This window comes from Chiroxiphia lanceolata, chromosome 7, assembly GCF_009829145.1.
Source record: "Chiroxiphia lanceolata isolate bChiLan1 chromosome 7, bChiLan1.pri, whole genome shotgun sequence".
Lineage (NCBI taxonomy): Eukaryota > Metazoa > Chordata > Aves > Passeriformes > Pipridae > Chiroxiphia > Chiroxiphia lanceolata.
In genome coordinates this window covers 20,912,204-20,938,881 of record NC_045643.1, presented here as the reverse complement: position 1 = coordinate 20,938,881, position 26,678 = coordinate 20,912,204, and the positions used below count along the sequence as shown (strand labels likewise).

Genomic DNA, 26,678 nt, shown 5'->3' with positions numbered 1-26,678 from the left:
ATGCATTTTGTCCCTTAGGAGAGCCTGATTCAGAGAGATGTTTTTAGAGTGTTCAGTTCTCAGTTTATGTCTTGATGTGACAGTTGGGTTATCAGGACACTGTAAAAGGAAAACAGAAATTGGGCCTGGTAAACTGTTTCAGGGGGTTTTAATGGCATTTCTATTTAATTGTGGGCCAATTAACTACTCTGTTTCCTTTCAGATTAAAAAAAAAAATCCTCTAAATTTAATAGAGACCTGTTTAATGCTTCTAATGTTATATGTCTGACTGAGCTTTTCATTACCCAGAGAAACAAACATGCTGGTCAGGTCACCAGGGAGCAGTGGTGATGTTTGCTGTCTTCCTTTGCACAGGAGGGATGAAGGTGCAGCTCTAGTTTTCCAGTGGTTCCTGTATGATGATCTGGGAAATGCTATATCACTGCTTGGCTGTTCTGCACAAGTCACTAACCATATTACTCATCATGGGACCTAATTTCATGCTGTTTGGTCTAATTTTTCCTTTTCAGTTGCCAAATTCTGAATATACATCCAGCCTTGTGTGTCTTACACTGGTGACATCTTCATTTAAAAGATGTAGTTACTCAGCTGTAAAAATGCCTGTAGTGTGAAGTTTTGGACAGTTGGCAGAACTGTAATACATAATAACTATTAAAATTACAGTAATTAATCTATATTGTTAAGTACTACAACAGGTATATTCAATTCTCACCCTGTCTCTGTTATTGGATATCTGTCCACAAACCACATATATTTTCATATGTCATTCTGGTTCCAAAACCACACACGGTTCTTCTTCTCAAAACGCAAAGTAGGAATAATAGTAATAGGTGCAAAGTAAGTGGCTGATATTTAATAAAGAAGTGTGGAAGTAAAAGGATCCACTAAATATTTCACATTTTAAAAATCACATTAAAAGTACCTTAGTAAGTGACAGAGTCAACCAGTCAGTTGTGGAACACTAAATTAAGGCTGTCTTTACCTTCTGGAAATCACACACATGATTTGTAGCCACCTGTGAAAGCAGCAGTTTGAGTGAATTGCCTGCCATCAGGCAGTACTGAGTAGGATTCATCTCATCTCTCTCCCTTTCTAGTGAGTCGCGAGAGACAGGCACTTCTAGAGCAAAACTTGCCTCATCTTAAGGTAGATATCTGAAATAGGTCAGAAGAATTGCCTTTTAAAGGACCTATTTTTCTTCAGTGAATATGAAAGGAGTTCAGATTGGCTTAGATGTGGATGCCTAAAGATGCAGACACCTGATGCCAGAGAAGGGGAATCCTCCTTCATGACACAGGCAGAGGTGACACCCAGTTCCCCAAGACAGCGTACAGATCTTACACAGAGGACAGTGCTTTTTGCCCACATAGTTATCATCCTTTTTTCTCTTTTCTGCTAGTCAGTTCTGCCAATCCCTCTGCACCACCAATGAATCAAGGAAGTCTCCTCCAAAATTAATCTCACTACTTGTAAGAGCTCATTCATATTGTATACTGCAGAAAACTGAATATTGCATTACTGTATCTACTGACAAATGGACCAAAAGTAAAGCAGATCTCAATTTGAGTATATGCTGTCATTTGAGTCCTTCTGCCTGCAGTAATAGGTGTTATTTATTGGACTGTTCGTACACAATTTTAGGGAGACCATATTGATACCCATATGAATGATCAGGAGTTATTTAATGTACATTCACACATACTTCAGAGCTCCGAACTTGTCATCTTTTTAGTTCTTTATAAACTCATTTTCTCATCTTCATATCTAGCCTTCCAATTAATTCCAGTCCAGTTATCTCAGCTTTTTATTCCCTCTCTTGCCCATTCATCCCAAGCTGTTTTGCTTTGTCCTATCTCAGCATGCCCCATTATAGTGGCTCCCCTGCTTCCCTTTTCCTTGACTTTTTCCCAGCCTGGTCTCCTTTGAGGTCAAACTGATCAACTTACATGAATTTCTTGATCATAATAATCTACAAGTCTTTGAGCTTTTCATGTCTCTCCAGCTAGCCTCCAGGACTATTGCAGCTAATTTCGAGACAGTCTCTTTATCCAGGCAGACAGTTCTTACACGTATCATTTCCCTGGAGGTTTTTTATGCTGTCTGTCTTCAATCTCAGATATTTCTTCCTAAATGCCCCCTTTTCCTTTTGTATTTCCTTCTAGATTTTGGTGGAGTTTTTATTGCTTGTTTTTGTTTTATTTGGTCTGGTTTTTTTAAGAAACAGCATATAGGATGATTTGGAACACAAAAATGAAAGCATTCCCACTCCTGAGTCAGCAGAGCCCACAAAGACAGACTTCAGCTGCAGGAAAATCCCCTCAGATGGACAATGAAATATTAACAGGAAAAGGCATTATCTCTGTAATTCACACTTTTAAACCTCTGGGGTGTTCTTTAAATATATGAAAACTAATTTTTCAAAATTTTTCGACTCTGTGCAAGTATTATAGATACCATTCCAGAAGAAAAAGGCCAAAATTCAGAATCCTGTTTTGCAAACACTGCTGCAGGGGTTCATATTCCTGCTTTGCAAATAAGCAGCTATAAAATTTTAAGGAGAAATAGATATATGTAGCTTTTTCTTGGAAATGGTTCCATCATTTGACTTGAAGCTTCCCTTCAAAAATCAGTCTGAGGGGAAAATGGAAAATTTTAGCCCCAGCACTTCCAGTTTGGCATAACCAAGCAAGGGGGGAACAAAAAAAAAATGAAAAAAGGACAGGTTGAGCATCTCAGTAATAAACAGTACCATCAGCCTCATCTGCAGTTATCATGAAACATGACAACCTGTAACTAGTAGTTGGCTTAGACCCATCTGCACTCTGTCCCTAAGGATATAGTAACAACTGCTACCCCATAAACCATCATAAGACTAAAAGAATATTTAAAGTAAATATGGGACCTCATCTGTGGCTTAATTTCGAGAATCACTGAAACCACTTTGCTTCTGGCTTATTTAAAGTGGCACTTTCCTGAAACAATGCCAGTTCTCCCAGTGCAGTGGCAAAGGGAATCTGGTGGAGACCATGCATGTGGAGAGGAGTTGTGCTTTGTAGTTGTGCTGTTTTGGTTCATTTCTATCTGCTTTGGAGACCTTCCTATGTTTCCAGGTGCAACTGCATAGTAGGGGCATGAGTAGTGCATATGAGGAAACATTTTGTGGCATCCTGCCCTTGAAGGCTGATAGATATCCAGGGAGTTAATGCTTCTTTCAAGCTGCATTAACCCCTGCAAGATCCCCTTGGCAGCTGGTGCAGTGCAGCTGCAGGGAGCCTGTCAGCTTCACTACAGTTCCCGGGGGGAAAATTCTCATCTGTTATTCATGGAGATATTTGTTTCCCCCATGTGGGATGGCCCTCACGCTTTCCGTGTCTATTGTGTTTTGGGTTTGGAAGAAAGTTTCTCAAGAAGCAGTTGTGTTGTTACTACTAAGCAGTCTTTGCAATTGCAGGCCCATTTAGAGAGTGCTCCGTTTAGATCCAGATTCTCTTTGTTTATTTTGTGAAGTTACAAACTGATACGTACCTTCTTCATGCCTTCTCGTATGTACTAAACTGAAACCCGGGGCACGTAGTGGAGGTTTTTTCTTAAAAATGTACCAACAGCTTGAAGTGAGTGGAGACAATGTAAGAACTGTCCCAGCGCCCCACTCCCCATGTCCGTTTCTACGGTTTTACAGTCATCGTTTCCTATTTAAAAAAACTCGCAACACTCCTCTCAGCCTGGAGAAGGTGAATTGGCTGGCTGCAGGCAGTGAGCAGCATGGCTGACTATCTGTATCCAATACAGGCGGCTCACACATTTAGCAGGAGGAGGGATGGCGATCCCCCGGTTCCTTGCCGCCCTGGTGGTAAAGCCTGAATTTTGCTCCGTCGCTGCTAAGCTCAGCTCGTGGGACAGCGGGAAAGGACCTCGCCCGGCAGGGCTCCAGCCCCGGACTGGTCCAGAGCCTCGAGTGTTCCTCGCGGGCGGCTCCTGAAGGGCGGGTTCTCCCCATCCCCGCTCAATGCGGCCGAACCCCCGCTTCTCCATAGCAACCCCCTCCACGTCCGCCTCTCCGCGACCTGCCCTATCTGCCCTTCACTAAACGCCTGCTCCTTCCCTCCTCTCCTGCTTCCCCCGTCTGATCAAGTCCGGCTGAAGCAAGCGGGGGTAGCTTTCCTCCTGGAAAGGCCCCGTGCCGAGGGGGTTTCTCGGGGAGTCTCCGCAGCCCGCGGGCGGTGGCGGCGCTCCCCCCGCGCCGCGCGGTGCCGCAGCCGCCGGACCGGTTGCCTGGCAACGTCCCCTCGGCGCCGCGCCATTGCGGAGCCCGGCAGCTCCCCGTCCGCCTCCCCAGCCCGCTTTTCACTCGGGATTGTCGCTTCCAGCGACATCGGGCTGCCCACCTTCCCTGCTTTTGGCAGCTGGGGGTGCCGAGACACGGGGCGGTGGTTCGGTGCCGCACCTGCGGCGCCCGCCGGCGGGGCGAGCTGGGCGGTGGCGCCCGGCGGGCTCCGCCCTGGCTTCCCCCTCCTGCCTTTCACCCACCGCCTTCGCCTTCTCCACTGCTTTCCGCATCGCTCTCCGCAGCGCCCGCGGGATGGGCATGTTGGCGCTGCCACGTTCCAGGGAGCGTGTGGAAGTGTTTTGGGTGGCAGTGGAAGCTGGTGGCAGCGGTTCACTGAGGCGGAGGGCTCGGTCCTTGGCCCTTTGTCCCTGGCTTGAGAGGAGCTTGGCCCGGCTTCGCTACCGGGACCTGATGTGGGCTTATGTAAGCTATAAGTGAAAAGGGACAGTCTTGTTCGTAAGTTGTGTTTGCAACAGAAGACAGAGGCTTTAAAAATGGAATCACACTGTATTTCCCACAATCACTTGTCAGTAGGTTCAGAATCATGATTTATGATGGTTCATCCAAAACTGCTAGGCAGATGTTAGGGGGATATTAGAATCTTCTATCTATCTGGTGTCTTGTATTCAAAAGGATATAAATTACTTACAAATTTTCTGTAGCCATGCTATAGTTAAGATTAATGGAAATTTCATTCTAAACATCTTTACATAATGCCCGTACTGGGAATGTTAAACTCTGAGTTCTGGTTTGTCAGGAAAGAAATCACAGCATGTTTTATTAATGGCATAAGTAGTCAGCACATTCTCCTGTTCAGGCATCTGGAAATATCTAGCTCATCCCATACATATGGCATTTCTGTTATCATTACATCTTTGAATTGTATATTCACTCTCCCCACACAAACACACTAAAAATGGATATATCTCTAGCCTGACACACAAGACTGTACTTGTGGGGATATGTTTTTCACAATGGATATCAGGGCAAAGATTGATTTAAGAAAAGCCCACAGCAACTAGATAGCTGAAAGGCCTTAATCACTTAGCCAGCTTCATTAGGGATTTGGTGAATAGTCTTGCATTGCTTTCCCACATTTGCTGTTTGCTTTGGAGACAGTATTTCTCTTTTTGTCAAGGGAAACTTGAACTATTGTTTTGAATCTTTCTTGGGTGGGAATCGGCCTTTGTTTTTCCTCTGGTCGAGGAGAACTGGAGGACCTCACTGGAGTCTGGCAGAAAGTTTATTCCACTGTATTAAAAAAAAAGATTAAGAATGGTATTTTCATCAAGTGAAAAAATCAAATTTTCTCATGCTAGAAGGAGAGATTTAAGGGCCTCTTATCTGGAAAGACAAGTAGCTTTTTTGTTCAAGCACTGACATTTGGTTGAAAATCAGCAATTGTTCAAAGGCCATTTCTGATAAAAGAGTAAACTGGAGTAACTTTAACAAATGCAAGTCATTGCCCATTATTGGTTAACAGTAAGTAAAGATAACAATCTACTGATTTTTACCAATGTGTTTTTCATATTTCTTTGGAGTACCTCTTGATATAGCCCTGTGGGTAGTTTTCTGAAATAAGTTTTAAAGAGAGTAAGAAAATTGATTTGAAGGACCCCCAAACTTTCCCAACAGGGATCTTTGTATACCTGTTTTCACATTAGAAGATCCTTGCTGCACATTTCACATAAAATGCTGTCCTGACGTCCATGTTGAAAGGTAAAGAGTAATCCTGATCACCTTCTGGTCTTGGAAGAGCAGTCCTGAGGCTGCTGTAACTGAATGCAAATGCAGTTTTGATCTTTAGATTTGCTAGTGTTTGGGCATTTTAATAACCCTTTTTGCTTTGTTGTCCTACTTACGCTGGGTTCTACGCCAGGTACAGGCTCTGTGCCAGTATTTGTTGACTACAACTGTTAGAGCCCTGTTGTGCTCCATTATTCAAGAACTGGAGATCCATTTATTCGTGCTCTGGCACCTTAAGCCCTCTTGAGTTTGCACGTAGGAGAAGCACTAAAATTTGGACGACACCAAAGGTAGTCAGCTAGTCCTTTGCACTCTAAAAGTGCCTCTTAACTTCTTTTCTGAAGTGTGGTGGAACAGTTATTTGATCTGTCTGAAATCTGGCCAGTTATTTACAGTTTTCAGCCAGACCAGTGAGCTGATCTGGCTAAAATGCAGAGGTGCAGAAATGCTCAGACCAGCATAGTGGCAAATGAACAGGGTAAGAGCGGGTGGAAAATGCATCTGTCCTTTCTGACAGCACTATCTCATATTGGCTTAAGATTTTCAGTACCTGCATTTTCAAAGGTGATTTGCTAGTTATACATCCATTTAAAATGTTGGAAAATGTGTAGGAAACTGTATTTTTATATAGCTCTTCTAAGAGCTATTTGGAAAGATTTGTTGTGCGGGAACACCTACTGTTCAAAGTGCACAATTCACCACGTCGATATTGTATGAAGGAACCTCTGTCACAGCTCTGGCTACTGAACAGACAGTGCAGCACTATATGAAACACACAAACCTCAAGCACAGGAAAACTGATGTTTATTTGCTGTCTAATTTCAGCCGTGGAGTAGTGAGCCCATAAATCTTAGCAGAGATACTACACCAGCTGTAAACCTTCTACCTTCAGACAGGGCCATCACATGTTATACAATCTTTCATGCTGTGCCATGGAGTGCTGACAGATCCAGAAGGGTTACAGAGATAATACTCTGTGAGACAGAACAGGGTATTTCCGGGATTTATTTTACCCATGTATAAGAATAACAGTAATGTGAGCTGCAAGTAAGAGAATGGACTAATATAGCTTTTCTAAACTTGATTGTTTTAATTTCTTTTTGTCAGGCTAGGTAAAAAGGAAAGTACTGGAAGGAGAGGGTAAAGAAAAACTGGAGGCAGATCTCTCCTATTCCACACTAGTGCTTCCTTAGATACTCTTGTCCCTTTCTCTCTAAAGAAGTGTTTAGAATTTCTTGCATGTGATGTCATTTTTTTCTACACTGCACCCCCACTGAGTTTTCAAGAACTTTCTCATTGCAAAGTGACTGAAATCAAACCCCCTTTCTTTTCTGCTTCTCTGGTATATAAACAATAAGCTCTTGCTCCCTTGAGGCCTGGGGAGAAAAATAATAGATGAAGCAGCACAAAACAATGATAAACCTATGCTTATTAAAACCCTAACACAGTGACGGCCTGTTAAAAGTTTCTTGATTCTCATCCTGATCAGTTTTGCTATAAAACTCACACTGATCTTGTTTTTTCCAAGGTCTAGCCTTTCTTAAAGCACTTAAATGATTGTTGTCTGTCTACTCTGTTCATTCTGGTTTTCAGTGGTAAAAGGTTTTCCTAACAAACCTCTCTTGCTGCCGTTTAACCCCACAACCAGTTTGTATATATGCTAGATAAAAAGAAAACTAATTCCTCCTTTTCCTCAGAGGAGCTTTCTGGCCATATAAAGACTGTCACTGTGTCTTCAGTCAATCTTTCCAATGTAAAATTAAGGCAGAAAGAGCTCAAATCCTACATTTCCTTGGATTTTTTCTCATAACTTACGTTTTATTGCTGTGGTCTGAATTCTTTCCATACTTTTTGAAATGTAATACGAAGTTGGACATACTGCTCCAAGTAGAAGAATAAAAGATCAGTTCAAAAGTTTATAAATCCAAGTACTTGCTTTTTTTTCCCTTGCAAGACTGACAATTTTCACTCATGCTTGGTCTGCGATGTCATAAGTACTCTAGATCGTTTCCTGCAGAGCTATCGTTGGATTCTTTCCTCATCCTATAATTTTTCTGTTACTTATTCTTGCCTAAATAAAAAAGGTGGAGCTTTTATCTCTCAAGTGAATTGGATCACTTTTTGAACCCGTTGTGTTATTTGCCAGTACATTTTTATTCTAATACTATCCTCCTGTTTACCTGTAGCCCTCCCAGTTTCATGTCATCTCAAAGCTAACAAACGTTTTTCAGTCATCTAGATCACCATGAATAATTTAGTAGTATAGTGTTTTAAGTAGCATGGGAGGAAGAGGTGACAGGAATTCAGTGTATTTGATTAAATGGATATTATTTACAAGAAGAAAAAGCTCTACTTTTCTACCCCTTTTGCTTTTCAATTAAAAAAATACAATTTCATTTTAGAGCATAAATTTCAGACTATTTTTAAGATTAAAGTTTTTAGGGTAGTACTAACATATCTTGCAAACTACCACAAGTATCACAGTAACCTACACTTTGGCTGAAGTTCCTTGTAATTGTTACAGTTTTGGGACAGATTTTATTTAAAGTTTAATTTATTATTTCAGCAAAGAAAATGGACAAACACCAATGTATTTTGCTCCCATCACAAAGTTGGAAGGCATTGTCAGAGACTGAGCAAGCTATTATACAGAAAGGACTAGATGAGCTTGATGACCGGTGTTACTGGAACAAGATGAAATTCAGAACTATAATTGAAAAGTCATGCACTTTGGGGCAATCTCATATAGTACAGGAACACACAGCTGGAGAGTAAAGGGATCACAGAACCACAGAATGATGGCAAATTGCCACTTGTGCATTTTAATGCTATGCTTTACCATTGAACAAAGACAGTTAATTTTTACAGATTTCTGAGGAGAAACTGTCAATGTGTTTTTCTTCTGATTTTGTTAATGAGGATTGTTTGTAGATGAAGAGCTGCTCAGCAACCAGGAAAAGACTCACAAGTTTCTCTTTGCTCTGTCCCGTCAAAAATCCTTCACCCTCATGTAGAGTTTCTTTACATATGACACTGAACACTTCTTCATCTCTACCCTTTGTATGGGCCATGTGTTTCACCGAGTCATTAAAGGATAAGGTCCACTTCAAGCTTTCAGATGTGCCATAGTAGAGGGAGGATGGATACCACTAGTGGTACAATTGTTCATAAAATGTACCCATCGCTGTAGATGGGAAGCTAGACAGTAGCCAGAAGTTACCTATTACTGGAATTGTTATACTTATTTCATATTTATTTTTTAGGTAAATTTTGACAATATTTGAACAATAGTTTTTAAATATAGGCTATGTTGGATTGGGTTTTGATTGATATTTGCTATTCAATTTAATAATTTTCCCTTTCTATTTCTATTAATTTTATCCGTTACATTTATTATAGCTATGTAGTAACTAATTATTTTCATATACTTTTAGGATTCTTACTTGCTTCTTTAGACGTATTATTGTGTTCTCATCTGTAGAAGTAGATATATTTCTCTTCTAGACTGCAAAGATCATATTGCATTTCCTGTCTACTCTGTCTCTTTAAAATATTTGTTCACTTCTTTTTACAGCCTAGTAAGACTAGACTCGAGCATCTAAGGCAATGGGATACAATGTGTCACTGGCTATTTCCTTTTTGTCTTCACTTTTCCCTGCCTAACGCTGTGCATGTAGATTGTATAGCACTGGTGGAAATCACATTGAGATCTTGGGTAATTTCAGTCCCAGACGATACAAAACAAATAATCAGATGCTGTAACTTAATATGCCACTAATGGAAGAATGAAGCTCCTTTTCCATATTGCGTGAATGAGCCCAGCTTTTCAGGTATTTGATTCACCGTAACTTTCATATATAAGCAGCTGCATAAACACATACGTGCATATCCACACGAATAAATAATCAAAATGCTTTTGTAGTTAGAAGCTCCTTTACTTCTCCTGTGAATCTGTGCTGTCTCACAATCCTCTTATTTTGAGACTTCAGAGCAGCTCCAAGTAAACCATAGTTCTAATTAGATCCAGCCAGAAGTTTTCATCCAGACTTCTTTTTAACAACAACATTGGTTAAGTGGAATTGTTTGTAAACTTTTTGTTGATTTCATTGAATCATCTGTGAAATTAGAAAATCCTCTCAAATAAAACACTTTTCTAGAAAGGCTTTAAACATTATTTTAAAATGTTGTGTAATACTTACATAAGTCAAAACTAAATCAATACTTTTGATGTGTTTGAATTACATTGCTCATTCAGCATATATTTTCTTAATTGCTGAAAATTTCAAAAACCTTGTTTTGATTAAGTCAAACTGATCATTCTATCACCATGATTACCAAAGAAACAAATTATCAATATTTTCCTTCTCTTGATTGTTTCTTTTTCAAAGCCACAGTGGCATTTCTTCAGCTACTATATTCTTTCCTTCTCCAACCTCTCTCACTTTAGAATGACCTTTTGCTTTTTATTACTTTCCACAGCTTTTTCTTGTCCTCTTCACAGCTGAAGGAAGGGTGATGGTAGGGAGTAAATGACTGCCAGAACATCTGAATGTACAGATACAGCAAGACCTGTGTGCTTGAAAAGTTTGGAAGAGATTTGTGTACATGTGAGAGAAGGAGGGAAGGGCAGAAGATCAGTGGTGAGGTAGGAGAGAGGTAAAAAATTTTATTAGTGCAATGGGAGAAAAAGGACAAAAATCAGTAAGCAAAGAAAATAGAGAGAAGGCAGAAGAGTGGAAAGAGGCAGGATGGCATTTCGGTGGAGTGGTGCCCAAAAGCGGTGTCTTACTGATTTGCTACATGAGAGGGGCTTACAGTGCTCCTGATCACCTGCTGTAGCAGGGAGCAAGAAGAGATGATTTCTGTACAGGAACTTACCACTGCTGTGAACACTCAAAACTGCCCTCCTTCTCTCTCATTGCTGGCTTTCCAGATTTGGAAAGAATACACATTGAATATATTGTATGCATTTATTTTAGAAAATTTACACAAGCTGTAGTTGAAAATAGTCTAGACTGAGAATAGTACGGTTTCAGCAACTGCTTCGGTTGTACACTGCCATTGTAACCTCCATTTTTTAATTTCTCTTACTTTGCTATCTCTCCTACTTTCTTCCTCTTTCACCTTCACAGTTTTAGCTGTGGTCTCCTCAGCAGTAGCTGCTATGCATTCAAAAGAACTTTTGAGAATCCCGAGACTTGGCTGGGTATATAAATTTGTGTATTTTAGTCCCAGAATCTCAGTTTAAGCAAATGTTTGAGCATGCAAAAATTCTTTACCATTTCTGACAAGAATTTATGGGTGTATATCAGTACCATCTACTGGCAATAAGAGTTACAGCGCTTAGTAGGCTCACACAGGAAATGCCAGATTTGACTTCAATAACCAGGATCCTTCAGCAGGAAGTTAGGTGTGGTCTGCACAAGGAGAATTTAAAAAAAAAAAAAAAAAAAAAAAGAGGGAGAAAAAAAAAGAAAAAGGAAAAGACATGATGGAATTTTAGCTGCAGTCTTCCTTGGTGCCATTCCAAACCCACATAAGTGCAAGATTCTTCACTGGTAATGAATTTTTAATTGTTTCCTGCAGTATTAAAACAGAATTATGCTTTTTCGGGTTTTTTATTCTTTTTCCTTCTGTAATTAAAAATATAATCTAACAGGATTCTGCTGCAGGACCACTTTCATTTTCCTAATTAACCTTTCTGCTGTTACTAGTCAGTGCAGCTTCCAGCAGCAGTTTGCTACAGACCCTCTGTGACAGAATGCACCAGGTGCATTTTCCTGCAGTGGGAGAGCATGCTCAAGGGAGACCTGCAGGAGTTGGGATGTGTGTGGATGTTTGTGTAGGTGTAAATGGCTGTGTGCATATGGTTGGAAAGGAGGAGAAAGCATCATGTTGCAGCTTATTTAGCAGCCTTCAAAAATATGAGTTTGTTGCGGCTGTGCTGGAGTCTATGTGTTAAGCGAGGCAGTAAAATAGGATCCTGCTGATTGCATTCAAACTGTTGTATCATTTTAATTTGATAACTCTTTCTGGGTATATTGTCTTACTCAAAATTTGTTGCTTTATTGCATTTGCCATATTTTTAGTGTGCTTACTCAGAAGGACTCTTGAGAAAAATTCTTGTAGACTACAGCAGAGATCCCGTTTGTGATTTCAGATCAAAGTATTTGCATTGGGAATATTTTCCACTTGTTCTTTTTAACTGAACTGTCTGGAGACATTAAGGAGAGATCGTCCTGCTCTTGCTAGTGAAATTTATGAAAAATATATACAATTGATATTATATATCAGACATAAAAGATCTAAGAGTAGTATGTAATGATTAAAGAGCATTTTTATTCCATTCAGCAATTCTTCCAGTGCACAGTGTGTTGCCAGGCAGGGGATCTGTATACAGGTGCTTATGCTTGAATCTTGTTTCCTGAGCTGGCAGCTCTGCAAAGGCAGCATCTTTGTATCCAAAGAGAAGGAGAATCTCGTGTTGCTTTCAGCTGATCCCTCTGGCTATACATGGCAATAGTGAATTCTAGGAGTCATTTCTGGTCCATATAGCTAGAGGGAGGATTGGTCCAAGACGTAGTTTCCAGGATAATAAGGAGGTGAGTTGTCTGGAGTCTTGCTCCTCAACAGCGAATCAAACACTTCAGAACTGTTGATTCCTCACACTGAATGTAGTGGAAAATATCTCCTACTTTAATCACTGGAATGGATAACATTACCCTTAATAAAGGCAAAAATATGTTATTGTATTGTATGTGACTTTTTTATCAGTCTATAGAACTGACTATCATTGCAAGCACTAAGTTAATTCAAGTGAATTTTAAACTAAATGTTTGAAGAATTGATACCTTCAAGACAACTTTAAGAGGCAAGCTGCAAAGGAAAATGGTTTGTCTTGAAAAAAAAACAAATTTAAAAATTCATTTCACAGCAGCCTCCTCTTGGATGATGACTATTGAATTTAACAAGATGTTCCACAGAAAATTCTGTGGAAGTATATTCCTTTACATTGTTTGTAGCTGTCTGTGTTACTCTAAATTTTTTCTGTATTTTTTATATTTTTAGCACTTTTTTTATGAGAGAGACTAAACAGTAACTAAGAGGTGCAGGATGAAAAGATGGCACAATCAGTGCTGGTACCACCAGGACCCGACAGCTTCCGCTATTTCACAAGAGAATCACTTGCAGCTATTGAGCAGCGTATCAATGAAGAAAAAGCTCAAAAATCCAAACAGGAACGCAAAGATGAGGATGATGAAGATGGCCCAAAGCCAAATAGTGACTTGGAGGCAGGAAAGACACTGCCATTTATTTACGGTGACATACCTCCAGGAATGGTGTCCGAGCCCTTGGAAGACCTGGACCCGTATTATATCAATAAAAAAGTGAGTGTGTTGTATATTTCTATCAGACTGTTAGCAGATTAAGTAAGAAAGAACCCTTTGCACAGTATTTCTAGTTTTTTTGATCCAGTCCTTCAGTCCTTCCATCTAATACATTCCCCCAACAGCTGATCTGATTGGCAGAAATCTCCATTGTAAGAACAGAAATTAGTAATGCAAGTTTGCGGGACCTGGTCTGTCAGTAGAGGTACATTTAGATTTATTTTAATATACCTGGCATTTTACAAAAACTGTAACTTTCAGGGGTTTACACACAGGCAAATTGAAGAAGTAGCACAAAAGTTATCTTTAGAATTATTACGAATTGCTGTATTAAAGATGTGAAAGGAGCAGATCTTCAATATGAAACCCATCTCAAAGGTAGCCAGACACCTTGTTACTAGATTTGTTCATTGTCATGTGGAAAGTCTGGGTTGCATTCTCTTGGTGCTGGGAAGGATAGGGGAGTATGTAAAGGTAATTCCTCAGGATATGATGAAGATCATCCTCTTCCATATAGAGGCATCGTATATCCAGCTTAGGCTGGTTGAAAAAATTTTGACATCCAGCTCTATATTTTTTTATGATTATTTTCAAAGAAGAGGTGTTTAAAACAGGGACATAAATAAAGAGGAGGTAGGAATTGCTCTTGGAGTGTTGACAGAATGTTACATAATTTTAAAAATATTTCTCTGGAGATGTTAGTTTAAAAAAAAAAACAAAACATGTTTTCTTTTTGTTTAAAGTAACAACAACCGTTGTGGCCAGAACAAAAGTGCTGAACTTCAGAATTGTGTCCAGATGGCCTTGGTTTTCCTCCAGAATTTCAGTCTCTTAGATTTTGGCATCATATGTATTGCACCATCATTATTATACCAGTAAAGAAGAAATTAACGATTCTCTTTCCTGTTTTCATAATTTTTTTCTTGTGCTTTCTTTTCTTTTTCTGTGGAAACTAGCTAGCGAATAAAACCAAGTGAATTTAAAAACAAACAAACAAAAAACATGAAAGTGAAGAAGCTACTTTAAAGAAAAATGAAGAAAAACCCCAAGAATTGTCATGAGTCAAACTTGAACTAAGTGAGAAAATACAAATGAAGATATTTCCTGCAGGAATTAGGGGTATGCCTCATCAGTAATATGTTGAAGTAACAGTGATATAGGCATACCATGAGGAACTAAACAGAACAGCTCATAAAAAATCAGCTGTGCCTGAAATGTTCATTGCAGAATTTCTAAAACTCAGTTCATGTATGGAGAATCATGAGTTAAATTTGAAAACAAGGTTTGCAATTAAATATCATGTTCTGCTCCCTTTACTCAAGTGATTTACCCTGTTGAAGTCTGGAAAGCAAATATTATTTGGGTCAAAGTACTGATTCTTTCCTTCTTTCCCTGTTCTGTAGTAGTGAAAATCTAAATTCAATGCTAGAAATCCTAAAGTTAGAGCATGTATTATCATGCTTGGGAAACTGGAAAAGTAATTCTGCAGTTAAATGTGGATGTGGGGTAAAATCCTGAGGAATGCTTGTTCCTGATTGAGAAATGCACAGCAGTTGTCTTGATCTTTTCCAAAAGCATAGTGGTTTCTAGTAGGAGATGCAAGACTTCAAGCTATATGTTGCAATCATAATTCCTCCTATTATTTTTCTTGGTGTTCTTTGAATACCTTTGAACATCCTTGTTTATGTCAGGCTCCATTTTTTCTTTTTAATATGTCTTGATGAGTCAGCAGCACACAAATGATACTTCATCAGACATTTTGTCAGAGTAAAGGGAACAGAAAACATAAGAACTCTGATTATTAGAGGCTATATTTTAATGGACTCCAGGAATAATAGGAAGAGAGTTGAAAAATGGTGATAGTCAATGGCACATTACAGACCAAACCTTTCTCCCCTACAATAAAGGACCAAAGTGTGGATTGAGAATCAATAGTTATGTGGGAATGCAAACATGCTCAGTTTGAAAGTTTGAAATTTATTATTTCAGGCAGGGAGAGGCATTGTGTTTTTAGGATTTCAGCTGCTCTGTTTGCCACACCTGCTCAGAAAAGTAGAGCATAATCTTTACAAATGCTGCCCTCTGATTCCAGTTGAGGCAGATCATGGCTACTGGCAGTGTTCCAGGTCTGCATGGCTGATATGCCCTTTGGGCTTTCTAGGACTGCCACAGTGCTGGCTAGATCCACTTGCTTTCGACAAGCATGAACTTTGACCCATGTGTAGAAAGAAGAAATTATAGGAATGGATAAGAATTTCCCCAGATGTGTGGGAATCAAAAGTAATTTAAAAAACCTTAAAGACTTTATTCTTCTTTGTTTCCCATTTTTAAAGAAATTTTTACATTCAGAAATGCTTTTTTAAATGTTAGTAATACACAAGTTATTGCTGAAACTGTGGAGAGGCAGTGACAATACATGGATTAGTGAATTCTGTATTAGGTAAAAATAAAGCATGACTCAAGAAAAATAGACAAAATTGCAAGTATAAAGCAATAGTTGGAAAGGGAATACATTATTCTCGGAGTACAGCAAAAACTACTGAGTACATTAGTGTTACATTGAAAAACTTGTTGTTGAACACTCTTCCATATTTTCATGATCACTCTTGGAATTTAGATACTTTGAGGTATGATTGTCGCTGATTTCTAAATGAATTTATTAAAATGTTTTCATTCAATTATATTCATCGTAATTTGGCTGGACTCGATGATGTTTGAACTGGACAAGGAATTGTGTAAATGAAAGAAGAACATATTGGCCAAATACAATTAATGATGAAATAAAAATTATTCTGGGTTTGTAACTTGTTATCTTGTAAATGCTGTTTTTCATTCTGTTTTTCTTTTTCCAGACCTTTATAGTATTGAATAAAGGGAAGGCAATCTTCCGATTCAGTGCCACCTCTGCCCTGTACATGTTAACTCCTTTCAATCCTCTTAGAAAAATAGCTATTAAGATTTTGGTACATTCATATCCTTTTCAAGTGGTTAGTCTAAAACTGTACTGAATGAGATGTTGCTTAGTATTTAAATCATTCTCTGGCACATGTCCCAGGATCAATATGATCTGTAGTGCTTTGTCCCTCTTCTATCTACTATTTCTGTCTTCTGTTCTTTTTCTTATTCTCTTTTTACATTTGTGTTCATTGCTGGATTCTAATATAGTAATACTAGAAGCCAGACAACCAGTCATTGTCCTTTACAATTTCTTTCTCTGTCCTCTTTCTTCCCCCACATATTTTTTTCCTTCTCTCTTATTTTTCCTGTAATCGCCATATCTTTTTTTCATCTTTTCCCCTCCTCCACATTTTTCATAAACTGCAGATATATTGCTCAAAATACTTACAGTTCTTCACTGATACCGTGTGTTAAAATCATATCTTTGATGCCAGGTCTGTGCTTGCATGAATATTTAGTGAAAATATGGTTTCATTATTCCTTTTCATTTTCTTATTCTGATAACAATTGCAGAAAGGTAGATTCATAAACCAGCTTAGGTTTCTTGTTTTATTATACATTCTCAGTCCTATATGTATCTCACCTGTCTGTTTTATTTCTTGATCATTACTGCATTATACACATAATCCTGTTGATGTTTTAATTTCAGTCTTCCGGTAGGTCATGGGATTTCCACATTCCAGGTAGAGATTTGAAAAGCTAAATTATTATAATTACTTACATATTATTTTGTCTTTTTCAATGTTATGATAGCTACCTATAGTAGGCATCCCACTGGTCTGATCCCAAATGCTCATAAGAGAAATGAGGGCATTGACTTCAGCAAGTCTGCTTACTTAAGGAGCAAATACAAATGTTTGCACGCTTATTTTTACAAATACCTAATGTAAGCACACTGAAAGTAGTTCTGTGTGTAGCATTGCATATAGGGATCCTAAGATCATGTAGAATAAATCTTGAAAGGATTTCTTCCAGTCTTGTTATAGTGGAAGTCTGATAATTACAACAGTTGTTTTGTGTTAGATGTTGTTATCAATGGCTAGCCTACAAATTAGAATCAATCATAATACTACATAGCCTGTTTTGAATTTTCTTGCTACAGGTGCCACTACAACTAATTATTTTTCAGTTATATAACACTCCTTACCATATTCTAGAGCATTATTCAGTTATGTGGAATAATAGAAAACTGTGGGGTTGAGGTGATGGTGAAGAGTTAGTCACTGAAGTCAGAATGTTAGAAAACGTTGTTCAAACTTGTGGGAAGGTATAGTTATTTCTCCACTGATGAAAGAATAGTGAGGATTTGCAACTCTGAGAGGACATTTCATCAAAAAGGATTTTGAAAGCCTATGTAAAATACAGGCTGGGAAAACTCTTAACATGGGTTATGTTTTAAATATTCCTTTCTCTTGTGAGAAAACCCAAGGAATTGTTGAATTTAATGCCACAGTTCAGAAGGCAGAGGTATTTATTGTCGTTTGAAGGTTTTTTTTAATTAATGTAGACATGCAAAGAAAACTTCATGAGGGGAACCTCACTGTACTTCTCACCCCATTATATTGGGATTTCTGTTTAGGAGCACTACATGAACCTCCAGCTAAAGCTCTTCTCAAAATCGAGCTTTGTCCTCTCTCTAGTTTCAGGTGATGGTGCCATCATGTGGACATTTTGTGATTCACCTATGTGGTTTTCATTTTGGTGGTTGTGTTTTCATATCTTAGAAGAATGTCAGCAATTCTGAGAGTGACAGATTGTAGATCTAGAGCAGTTCTCTTAAAATAAATTATTTATTACTTGGACCTATTCAGGAATTCTTTTTAGATTTCTTTTTTTTCCGAGGGGAGGAATATCATGTGCCTTCCCTTCCAACTGCATTTATATTACAAGAGTCATATAGAACTCAAACAACAATAAATAATAATAAATAAAATACTTTTCTCCCTAAGACTTCCCTATGTTGTCTCCTATTATGTTTCAGCTAGTTTTAATATATGTATCATAATGATAAGCAAAAATTTTGATATGGGCCAAATTTTATGGTGAAACAATGAAGAAAATGTATTTTTCATTCTTTTGTATGCATGAAGCACATCAGATTTGTCTAGATCATCTAAAAGTAATGAATTAGAAGCTACTACTTCAAAATTTCACGTTTTTATTCAAAAAGAAAAAACACGATTTCCTAAAATTAAGAGACGGGTCTTTCCTTTTAGTATCTTTCAGATTTTCTGATTTTTCGTAGATGATTGTTCTCTTTTAGCTATGAAGTGGTGACTGTGAAAGATTTAATATATTCAAGGCCTTTCCCTGGCTGTTAAAAGGGCTGGGTAGGGTTAAATTGCTCCTGAAAGTGAAAATCTACCAAAACAGTGTGTTATTTGATACTCTTTTTATAAGATTTTTTTCTGGCTTATATTCCTTAACTCTTAACCTACATTATTCAGCATGCTTATCATGTGCACTATTTTGACCAACTGCGTATTTATGACCATGAGTAACCCTCCAGACTGGACAAAGAATGTAGAGTAAGTTAAATGGATTTTCTCTGAATAATAGTAATCAGAAATACACTGCTGTAAATTATTTTATGTTAGGATGGCATCCCCTGGCAGCAGGTACCTTGTTGGCATATCCTTTCAACAGCTATTCTGATGCTGGTTTCTTCACTGTGGGGTTAAATACATGTAATTGTCTCATGACAAGTTGTTTAATGTCCATCTTCTGTTTACAGTATTAGATAGGGGATGTAAGAAGAAAAGCTAGTCTTATGATCATACAGAAGAAGTTAATTATAAATGTTTTTTACTGCATTCTATGTTGCATCTGTGGAAGAATGCGAAAAAGGCACTCTTTCATCTCAATTGCAATAACCATTAACAGATAAAGGGATCATCTTATGGATGGCTGTATTCACTGTACTGCAGCTTTCTTTTACCAAAGCCAATCTAACAATGGAAAGCATGTATGCAAAATAAACTATTAATGAAAGATTTGAGAAGGTTAGCTAATCATTGGCCAAACATGATGTCAGTTTGTTGGCTAAGTGGTCCGGTTTGGTGTCAGCTACATGGTGCCAATGGACAATGACACTTCCAATGCAATAGCATTTTATGCTTCTGATGCTTTTTCATTCCTTAGTGCTTGGGATGATACATACTTATTTAATCTCCAGTAATCAAAAGTGAAATCATAGGGCTATTAAAGTCAACAAAGGCATTCTCATTTTGAGTTCAGTGCGAACCTGTATGCATGTCTAGCATGTAGTAAATATTTGTGATAAAGAGTGATTGCTTGGATATTTCTTCTCGGTTTTGTGTTGTGCCATTTAGATTTACAAGTTGTCCTCATCTGTTAAGTAAAGTTGTGCAGGAGACATTTTTTAGTGATTGAACTGAAAACATTTGCAGTGGAAAACAGTTTTCAGGTTGGCTCAGAGTAAGCTTGTTAAGCAGTTTAATTTGAATTCTTTTTCATTAATGATATAAATTAAATTAAATTTCAAGATGACATCATTTGGATACAGAAGATTGAAATGACACAGAATGCTGGAATTAAATATTTTTTTTAATTTACATTTCAACTACATTTTTTTAGTCAAAATGAGTAGCTGAATTTTATTGGCATTCATAAATATTTTTGGTTGTTCTTGCACATGATTTTGCATCTGAAATTACTTGTTTCATTCCAGTACTGTGTCTTGCTGAAAGTGAAGTACTGGATATACCTGCTCTATAATGAATGAGGGCTGATGAAGGTTGGCACTTGTGAGCTCATGGTACTAAGCAACATTTCAGCATAAAAATAGCATTGAAGAAAGAAACTTTTAGTCTGGAAGCAACTTCTGAAATCCTAACATATTCCATCTGTGTGTTTTGTTATGACGTGAGTTCAGACTGGACATAAACGTGCAGCAGTGAAGTAACTGGGAATTTTGCATCTCTCTTATTGGTATAGATTACAGAATTTGAACTTAAGATATGGGTTGTTATTTAGTTTTTTAATCCTAATTTCATTTCTCCTTCTTTATGGTATAAATTATGCTTAAGAAAAAGTTGATTGTAACTGCCATTAAATTCTTATGCCTCTTAAAGAGAAGAAAATGAAAATAAACTAACTAGAAAGCATAAACTGTGAAGATAATGTGTGTACCTGTAATCTCTGTCTTGCATATTTTCTTCAGATACACTTTCACTGGAATTTATACCTTTGAATCACTTATTAAAATTCTTGCAAGGGGCTTCTGTTTAGAAGATTTTACATTTCTTCGAGACCCATGGAATTGGCTAGATTTCACTGTCATAACATTTGCGTAAGTCTTCTACTTTTTTTTTTAATAAATATTCTTTCTGATAGCATGAGATTAGTGACTAAAAATTGCCTCATATCTTGTCAGCCAGAACATTTGGAGCCTGGACTTCCTGTGGTTTCAATATGTTTCTTCTACCTCTTTTACACATTTTAGTATTTCTAACCAAGCATGTGCTGCAGAGGCCAGGATGGTGTGCCAGCCCCTTAGGATTGGGAATGCCATCAGCCTGAGCTGTTCATATCCTGTCTCCTTTCTGCATACCAGAATTAAAAGGAATCCTCTTGACTTCATGCTAATAGCTGACCAAATTAGGTTTCAAACATCATGTCAGTGTGGTTTATTTTGATAAAACTTTATTTAATTTTATGGGCAGAAGTATATTTATAACAAAGGCAAAATACAGTGAACGATCAAGAGGTCTTGATCAAAGACCCGAGCAAATAGGATAAAATCTGCCTCAATTCTGAGTAACTGTGATTTAATCCTACAGGTATGTAACAGAATTTGTAAACCTAGGCAATGTTTCAGCTCTTCGAACTTTCAGAGTATTGAGAGCTTTGAAAACTATTTCTGTAATTCCAGGTAAGAAGAAGTTGGTGTAAGGTGTTAGGCCCCTCGTATCTCCAACTGTTATTTGTGTGCTGTCATTGTGTTTGTGTGTGAACTCCCCTATTACAGATATGTGACAGAGTTTGTGGACCTGGGCAATGTCTCAGCGTTGAGAACATTCAGAGTTCTCCGAGCTTTGAAAACAATATCAGTCATTCCAGGTGAGAGCGAGGTTAAACACCGAGGCTGACTTTTGTTCTGCAAAGGCTGTATTCACATTTTTAAAGCATAAGCCTTGTTTGCTACACATTGTCAACTAAACAAAAAAGCAGGAATCAAGACATGTAATTTTATTTAAATTGATTCATGCGTGTATTAGTTGTATTTTCTTTTTAAAAAAAATCAGCCTTTGAGTTTAACAAATTCTTGCATGGGATATTTGCAGTAAACAGCCTATTGTGATTTGCATCTTATGACATCAAGCTTTCCTTTACATGTTTTAAATATAAGTTAATTTTAAGCTTTCATAGTGATGCAAATTTTATCATTTATTGAAAGCACTTGATGTGGCAACTTAATTCAGTTTTAACTCACGTATGAAAAATTAAACTCTAAAAGATAGCATGGGCCATGCATGGGGTATTGTTTTAAAGATGTCTTTCTTCTCCAAACCATCACCCCTCTTATATTGTAAGAAGATTATTACAATGTCATTTAAATATGCACTTATAATGTCTTTATAATGGGTTTACTAATGTAGAATACATTATAAAAGGTTCATATAAGAAAGGTTTGGGCAAGAAGCATCAGCAAAAAATGAACAGTGCTATTCTATGTAGGGTTGATATATAGCATGGATAACAGAAGCACTTGTTTTGGCATAAACAATGTGTTTGGAATTATCTACTTTTTATTTCTGTACACTATAAAATAAGCATAAACTTACATCTTTTCACTCATCTTCACAAGTAATAAGGCTTTTCATTAAAGTAATTGTATCACAAAAATTTGAGTAGTTTACTAGGTTTTTTGCATGAAATCTTTATCAGGAAAAAAATGACATGAATTTTTTTGTGTGTGTTTAGTATCTATTTAACATCATAATAAAAATCTTTTCTCTTTGCAGGCTTGAAGACTATTGTGGGAGCCCTAATTCAGTCTGTGAAGAAGCTCTCAGATGTGATGATCCTGACAGTGTTTTGTCTGAGTGTATTTGCACTGATAGGGCTGCAGCTGTTCATGGGGAACTTGAGGAATAAATGCCTGCAGTGGCCTCCAGACAATTCTACTTTTGAAACAACTGTTATTTCCATCTTTAATAGCTCTATAGGTGAAAATGGTACATTTATTAATACAACAATGACAACATTTAACTGGGATGAGTACATCGAAGATGAAAGTAAGAGTTAATTATATAATCTGCTGCATTGGTTTTCTGGAATTTATTTAAATAGATACAAGAACATCAGTATCTTTCTCTTGCCTTTAAAAGTGTGTAGCCTGGCCAACAGACATGAGAGAACTTATTTTCTCTAGTAAATAAAAGAACAGTCATAATATAATGTAACATACTCATAATACCATAATGGATGCCAAAATATGTTTTACCTTGTACCGAATATGACTTTTAAAGTAAAATCATATCTTAGCTTAAACCAGAAATTTCCATGCTAGCTTCAAGCCTCCTGAAGCAGAGTGACAGCCCTAATATAGGATCTGAAATGTAATAGCTGGATTAGTGCAAGTCAATGCCCAATGTCATAAACCCACATTTGAACATCAGTTAGCCCATGAGTCCTGCCATAGCACGTCAATGCAACTATGTTGTTTCTTTACAACTTGGTGAGTGTCTCTGCATCACACTCTCTTGCAGAGCACAGACATGCCTTTATGACAATACTGGAGATTTATCCCATGCTTCTCATTCTTGCAAAATAAGAATTAGATTCCATATTTCTGTCTTTTAATTTGTTTCTTTTCTTTGGAAAATCAGGAAATGAGCATGTTCGTCTCCATTGTATCTCATAATACAGTATTCTACTGTTTTAGGTAGTTAATGTCGCCACTGTGTTAACAAAAATAGTTTTAAAATTCAGGTAGAACAACTGTGAACATATCTATAGTAGATTGCTATTCTGTCTTTCATCATGGTAGTGTTCGTTTCTCCTACTTATCTGTTCAGCCTCTTCTATTTATTTTAGTGTATTTAGTGTTTTAACTTCATAATTAGGTATAATCTTGGGGTTTTTATGAAGTCTGTATAAATGTTGTAACTGATGACTGTATCACTGAAAGTTAGAAAACCTCAGTTTAAGAACTAAATACTTTTGGATCCAAGTCTCATTGCCTTATAATCTTTTAATATACTTATCATCTCAGCATGCTTGTGGTATACAAGTATCATGGAGAAATTTTGAATGATAAGCTATTCATAAAACCATCTGAAGACCAGATCCATTCCATTCCCCTTTAGTTGTTTCTGGTACTATATTACACAAATAAATTTTTTTTTTTTCTAAATATCTGACCTACATTTTCCTAACTTCAGATTGAATATATTACTGCTTCTCCTGTAGAATTAGAAATAAGATAATCATAGACTAATTTGTATTAGTCTTTATGATCTTTAAAAACTCTTATCTTCTTTATTTCTGGTCTCTTCTAAGCCAAGCCATGCTATTTGCTGGTTTGCATTTTCTATACCTATTTTCACTTCCTTTTTTCTATTTTGGACTCTTTCCAGTTAGTCTGGGAATTTTTTTTCTTGTTATTCCATTGCCTTTTTTTGTTATGGGATTTGGTTGGTTGGGGGGTTTTATGAGATGTTTAAATTGGGTACTTACTCCTCTAACAATTACTTCTAATTTATATCTTTACTTCATGTGCCATATATGCAACATTCCTACTAGCACATTTCAAAATTACCTCAGTTTTATGTCAGCACTGTATTGCTGATTCACAGTCAACTGTGACAGTCACTGCATCTTTTTCTACTGTGGTGGCTGTGGCCACGTCCTGTCTGTTTTACATTTACGTATTTGATTTTGCCTTGTCAAGTGTAGGATTTTGCACTTGTCTCTATTGGAATAAATCCGTTTGCTTTTGGACCAGCTTGTCTGTTTGTGAAGGTCATTCTAAATTTCAGTTATCTCTCCTAGCTTGATGTCTTCAGAATACTTGATGCATTTTTTTCTGTTGTTTCATGTCTTAAGTTGGTAATGAAACTTGTTATGAAAACTGTGTCTAGTACAGATCCCTGGAGGATCTTCAGAGAGGTATCCTTATGAATTGACACTGGGTCACTGGTGACTCCTCTCTGAGAATTTTTTTCAAGTATTTTGTGGTATTTCCAGCCAGAAAATGTCTCCTTTATTTGCATATGGAAGTGTCATGTAGGGCTTGTACACATGACTGTTGTCCTGTTATTAAATTGGCAGGGGACAGGAATAGTTTTATATATGGCATATTTTTTACAAACCCATGATGACTATTTTTATTACTTTATCATTATCTTTTTTTTTTTTAAATCTTATTTAAGTGTTTTCAAAAATAGTTGGCTGAGAGTTGAGCTGACTGGATGGTTTAACTGGATTCTCTGCTCTCCAGAGGAGAAGCTGTGCCACATAAGAATATGAATTAGGCCGACAGGCGATTTTGAAAGTCCTGCTTGGAGCCTATTTGCATCTTTAAACTTCTTAAACTGTTTAGGTAGAGGTTAGATCTCTCACAGGGTCTGACTGTGTGATCACCAGAATATCTGAAAATCCTCTGATTTCTTATCTGAGACTAGGTTGCTGATGTATAAATTATGCACATAATCTCTCTCTCTGTTTAAAACAAGCAGATTTTATGCTGCCTCTGTCGTATTCAGGTGGTGACAGAGTAGAAGCAGTCAATAGGAACTGGTTGCAATTCCCTGCTTGTCTGCTTAGCATTAGTCCTCAGTTAGTTCATGCCAGCTAAGATAGTCTGTGCCAGCTGGCAGTGAATCTCACAGAACCATCTGCTTCCTGGGAACAGCCAGAACATACCTAATTCTGGCAACTTTAGCTTAATATGCCACCTGACCCAAAAATCTCCACTAGAGATTCCCATTTTACCATAAGAATCCCAAACTGGGAATCGAAGGCAAATTGTCTTTCCTTTTCTGCTGCAAAGCAGAACAAAGAAAATAAAAGAATGTGTCAGGGGCTTTTAAGAGTTTCACCTCTTTAAATTTTAGTAGTTAGCCAGTTAAAAAATACATATAGGTTCTTGAAGTCCATTCCTCTGCTGTAGAATTTTGTGAAGTAATTTTGTGTAATGTACAATAAAAGCTTGATTTCTCCCCCAGCTAGTCAAATTAAGATCCAGCTAGCAATTTCTTGAGCATGTTGTGTTCTGTTTTCATGCTGCAAAATTTCAATATTTTTTCAAGGAACACTTGGATAAAATAATATGTAATGAAAAATTATAAATTAATAATACTAAATGTTCTATATCAAAATGCACAAACAAAGGCAGAGATTTACTCTCATCCTTTGCCTTGTTTTCCTGCTGTTTTTCTATTTGCTGACATACACAATTTGGTATTCCAGCCATTGTATCTTAATAATTTGGTTAGGTTTCTGAGAATTAACTGTGCAACTACCTTTCCATTTTCTAAAGAAAGGCCAACTTTAGGACTCTATAGAAAACCACTTTCCTGTCAAGACAGTATTTTCCGTGCTTTTATCATTTCTAACCATTGTATGTTGCAGTTAAAAAGTTTGTTAGCTCTGCTAATTTCTTTCAAGTGTAAAAGTCTATATAATTGCTCAATTTCCATTGGGCATAAATGTTACCTTTCTCATCACCTTTTTGATTTTTTTTTTTTTTAATCAGGTCATTTCTACTTCTTGGAAGGACAAAATGATGCACTGCTGTGTGGCAATAGCTCAGATGCAGGGTAAGAAAATGATCATAATTTTTCATTATGCATAAAGAAAAAAGAATTAGCTGCTTAGAATAGCTCAGGTGTGGTCAACTTTAATATCAACTGTACTGTAGAGTTACAAATTACCAATGTTTTGCATTTGAAGCTATACCTAAATATAGCCATCTATGTGATTTGAGTTTACACAGGCACTTCCATCTGCATCTTAGGCTACTTTTCTAAAGGTAACCACATGAATGCTATGTGCATAAATGTTGCCGCCAGCTTGCTGGCAACTGTTTATCAGCCATGCTACTTGATGTTCTTCTCTTGTCCTGGTGGAGATGTGTTATTATGACAAATTGTGGGGAAAGGTAGATAGAATAATACTAATTATATTATTAAAGCACTGAAATATCATTAGGAAATGGAATTAAAAATTGAAAAACAATAAGATATATATTTTTATCTTAGGTATGTAGAATAAAAGTTTACTTGTTCATA

General features: G+C 37.3%; 1 protein-coding gene across 1 annotated transcript in view; it reads left to right on the top strand.

Moving 5' to 3' along the window:
* The first annotated feature begins 9,507 nt into the window (after positions 1-9,507).
* LOC116789620 (sodium channel protein type 2 subunit alpha-like) overlaps positions 9,508-26,678 on the top strand; it is a 59,336-nt gene continuing 42,165 nt past the window's right edge. Inside the window, 8 exon segments of the mRNA XM_032693641.1 lie at positions 9,508-11,631; positions 13,142-13,461; positions 16,314-16,432; positions 18,858-18,947; positions 20,603-20,731; positions 21,410-21,501; positions 22,407-22,679; positions 26,144-26,207. Of these exon segments, the coding sequence (XP_032549532.1) occupies positions 13,195-13,461; positions 16,314-16,432; positions 18,858-18,947; positions 20,603-20,731; positions 21,410-21,501; positions 22,407-22,679; positions 26,144-26,207 (1,034 nt within the window). The 5' untranslated portion in view covers positions 9,508-11,631; positions 13,142-13,194.